Genomic DNA, 4,397 nt, shown 5'->3' with positions numbered 1-4,397 from the left:
TGTTTTCCTGCTTACTGTAAATCACTCTGGATTAAGTGTGTGTGTGTGTGTGTGTGTGTGTGTGTGTGTGTGTGTGTGTGTGTGTGTGTGTGTGTGTGTGTGTGTGTGTGCGTGCGTGCGTGCGTGCGTGCGTGCGTGCGTGCGTGCACTCGTGACTTTGACAGGCAGTGCTTTGCTGAGGTATCACCTTCAACACTTCTGATTGGCTACACAGCTACCTCCATGATGACATCATTGTCTGTTCTGTTCCTCGCATTGGCTGCTGCAGCTGAGAGAGAGAGAAAGAGAGTTGGCTAGTGAGGCACGTCCTAGTGAGACCTGACAGAATGGGTTTCATTGCGCGCATACTGGTTGCGTGCAGACCGGTTCTTATCAGTGTGACGTCGTCTGTTAAGGGGTCTATAGAACACTTTATAGAACACTTTATTATTTGTAAGTATTATTTTCAGAATGAAAGTCAATTTATTCACCAAGCATGTAGATTATAAACACAAGATTATAACAGTTAGAGATCCTCTGAGGGACAGTGTGTCACAATCTGTGTCACGCTGTGTCTCCCTGCTGTGTTTTCTTGTTGTGTTCATGTTTCTTATATTAGTCATAGTTAACGTTTTATGTTACAGTTGTGTTTCTTTAATTGTGAAGTAATGTGTCTAGTTTCTTAGTTTAAATTCGTTTTTTTGCATTACACTTTATTTTGTATTGACTCCATATAAGTGTTTCCTGTTCTCCTTAGTTGCTCTTACGTTACCTGTCTGGTCTCACCAGTCATGTGACTGTATTGTTCTATCCTGTGTTCATTATCCATTGAACTCTTTGGTTATAAACCCTCTAGCCTGAAAGAGCGAGCCCTATCGATGGTCTTGAAGGGCGGATCCAAACCCAGGCGGTTGGATTCCAGCGCCGCTTCCTATTGCTTCACCAATCTATGTCCCCGCCTCCCTTCCACTCAGTAAGTATCATTATGATGGACACATGTTAATATGTCTCTGTATGAGTATCATATGATGGACACATGTTAATATGTCTCTATATGAGTATCATATGATGGACACATGTTAATATGTCTCTGTATGAGTATCATATGATGGACACATGTTAATATGTCTCTATATGAGTATCATATGATGGACACATGTTAATATGTCTCTATATGAGTATCATATGATGGACACATGTTAATATGTCTCTATATGAGTATCCTCCTATCATAATTGGCGGCCAAACTCATGGAGGTCTATGAAAGCACTCTCCAAGCACACACATGGCCCAACTAACTCCACATTTTCCCCCAAAATTCCTCAATATTCTGCCTGTAACACCAGCTGCTTCCCATACCGTTACTCTACTTGCACGATGTACAATTAATATGAAACGCATTATGCCCCAATACTATGCAAATCACTTCGCCAGCTCGCAATTTACTTCCGGATGGTTCTTTTAACAGCCAATCATCATCATCTGGGACCAAAACTGAGCACCTTCGTTGCCACATCCGTGAAACGGGCAAGAAACAAGCGCTGCCGTGGTCTATGCAAACAAGCCCCAAGCAGCTCCCTGCCGACAACACAGACGCAGTAACGGCAGGGCTCCGTGATAGTTGGGCGAGCTGAGTTGGACAGACACGCACGGACCAACAAACTCCATTCACTTTTATGCAACGAAAGCCACCACAGTTATTATGCCTCGCAGAAAACGGACTAGAGAGAGAGAGCGAGCGAGAGAGAGAGAGAGAGGGGGGGAGGGAGGGAGGGAGGGAGGGAGAGAGAGAGAATCAGTATGATGGACACATGTTAAAGTGTGTATATAAGGTGTGTTTATATAACTCACCTCTAGCTCTAGCTCTGTCTCTCAGTATAGAGAAGTAGAGGAAGGTTGAAATCACATAAGGCGTGGCCACCAGTATCTTAATGATCAGTTGGTTCCGAGTGATGAGGGGGGGTTCAGGGGGGCTGGAGGAGGAAGATGAATCTGTAAAGACAACAATGGCTTTCAGTTTCCAAACACTGATTTATCTTCTCATGGTGATAATGGTCAAATGATCTGACAAAGACTCACTTGTCACTCCCATCCAGCTCTCTGGTGACTCTCCAAGGCCAGAGATGTTACACTTGTACAATCCTTCATCAGACTGGTTAACATGGTGGATGGTCATCTGTCCTGTAGACTCTGTGCTGATGAAGGATCCGTTTAGATAGAAACCAGCTGGGAGGTCAGAGGATATTTTCTTTGTTGTCTTGTCTTTGGACCAGCAGCGCAGTGTGACATTCCCTCCCTCTGTCACAGGATGTTCAGGACTCTCTAGGATCACATGTCCATCTAGAACCAACAAGAAGGACCATACATTAATTATATACAGTAATATATCGTCTCTGTCGGGTAGAAACCTCCTACCTCCATATTCCAAGTTTTTTATTATTATATCAGTGCTAGGAGGAGCCCGGCCAGGAGGCCATCCACAGAGCCTAGCCCCTCCACGTGCCAGAGCCTCCGCTCTCCCCCATTCCTGGCAGAGTAGTTTCGGACAAGCGTATTGAGTGGCCCTGTCTTTCCCTATTTAGGACTGACCGTGGGTAGCTACCTGGGACGTAAGTCGGGGCTTGATCAACCCTGGCTGGGTCACCTGGGTGAGGGTGTATGTTGCGAGACCCCACACATCCTATGACCCCAGGCTACAACACTGATGATACGTCCCAGATGCATCCATGTGATGTTTTTTCGTTAATGTATTTAATATAATAATATAATATAATGTATGTGGGTAAAGTGATGATAATATAATGTATTTAATATAATAATAATAATAATAATAATAATAATAATAATAATAATAATAATAATATAATATAATGTATGTGGGTAAAGTGATGATAATATAATGTATTTAATATAATAATAATAATAATAATAATAATAATAATAATAATAATATAATATAATGTGTGTGGGTAAAGTGATGATAATATAATGTATTTAATATAATAATAATATAATGTATTTAATATAATAATAATATAATGTATTTAATAGAATAATAATATAATATAATGTATGTGGGTAAAGTGATGATAATATAATGTATTTAATATAATAATAATATAATATAATGTATGTGGGTAAAGTGATGATAATATAATGTATTTAATATAATAATAATATAATATAATATATGTGGGTAAAGTGATGATAATATAATGTATTTAATATAATAATAATATAATATAATATATGTGGGTAAAGTGATGATAATATAAGAACACATTCAAGTATCTGACAATGTATAAAGTCACCATACCAACTTTCATGAGGCATATTATTATTATTATTTTTTTTTTCCTGAAAAGTTAATATTTTGGACATGGCTGGTTTCTGCCCGACAACAGAGATATGCATGTAAAAATTTGTTACAGCGAATGTCTTGCACCAGCATTGTCGTTGTGAAGCAGTTTTTACTTAAACATGAAATGTTTAAAAACATGACGTGATGACATATATAGACCTTGATTTCATTCACTTGTGTGATTCCTCCATTCACACCTGTTAGGTAATTAGGGAGACACTGTTGGGCTGCTACGTTCTTTATCTAACCAAAGATGACGGCCAGACGGTGCATTACTCGTTCTAAACTTAAGCAGTACATTCAAATATGTATCTGAAAACATTGGAGGTGAGAAATAAGCAATGCACTATATAAAGGTGTCTCAGCAGTGTCTACAGTATCTCTCTCTGTCTGTCTCACTGCACAACGAGACACAAACAAACAAACAGCTGCCCATAGCCAGAGGGGACGGTACCATCGGTCTCACACAAACAAACAGCTGCCCATAGCCCATAGCCCGAGGGGACGGTACCATCGGTCTCACACAAACAAACAGCTGCCCATAGCCCATAGCCCGAGGGGACGGTACCATCGGCTGTGACAGTGATTGGTTGAGAAACACCACACCTCTGTTTCTGAACTAAGCTTAGCAACACAATTAGCAGTAAAGCCATTTCATGACATCTTTGTGACAAATTGTGACATCATACCTCTTCAAAGGAATTAACCTTTATCTGTGTTAACAATGATAGTGAATGACGTCTGTCTAGCCACTACAATATATTGGTAATATTGATGTAAATATAGTGATTATACCATAGATCATAATGTTGATGGACTGGCTGCGTTCTCTTGACTTGGAGGACTCACACCAGTATTCTCCATTGTCCCATCGATAGACTTCCATGACACAGGACTCTCCTGCACAAAATCACAATGAAAAGAAAGAGAGGTTTCAGTTAAAAGTATCGATCGATCGATCGAGATGACCCATCCTATATGTGTGTAGTGTTGCTGTGATCAGGGCCTGCGCGTCCATACAGGCGACATAGGCGGCCGCCTAGAGCGTCTGTTTGGA

The 4,397-nt window shown here is 40.4% G+C and overlaps 1 protein-coding gene across 1 annotated transcript in view; it reads right to left on the bottom strand.

The window, feature by feature from the left end:
* Positions 1-206: 206 nt before the first annotated feature.
* Positions 207-4,397, bottom strand: part of LOC308075751 (low affinity immunoglobulin gamma Fc region receptor III-A-like) — a gene marked incomplete at both ends in the record, with an annotated part of 5,071 nt that continues 880 nt past the window's right edge. The window contains 4 exons of the mRNA XM_080415699.1: positions 207-268; positions 1,831-1,971; positions 2,059-2,319; positions 4,136-4,240. Coding sequence (XP_080271825.1) covers positions 207-268; positions 1,831-1,971; positions 2,059-2,319; positions 4,136-4,240 — 569 coding nt within the window. The remainder of the gene's footprint in view (positions 269-1,830; positions 1,972-2,058; positions 2,320-4,135; positions 4,241-4,397) is intronic.

The sequence above is a fragment of the Gymnoscopelus braueri genome (genome assembly GCF_963280865.1).
Source record: "Gymnoscopelus braueri genome assembly, chromosome: 20".
Taxonomy (NCBI): Eukaryota; Metazoa; Chordata; class Actinopteri; order Myctophiformes; family Myctophidae; genus Gymnoscopelus; species Gymnoscopelus braueri.
The sequence above is the reverse complement of the archived record's forward strand: the minus strand, read 5'-3'. Positions and strand labels throughout refer to the sequence as shown.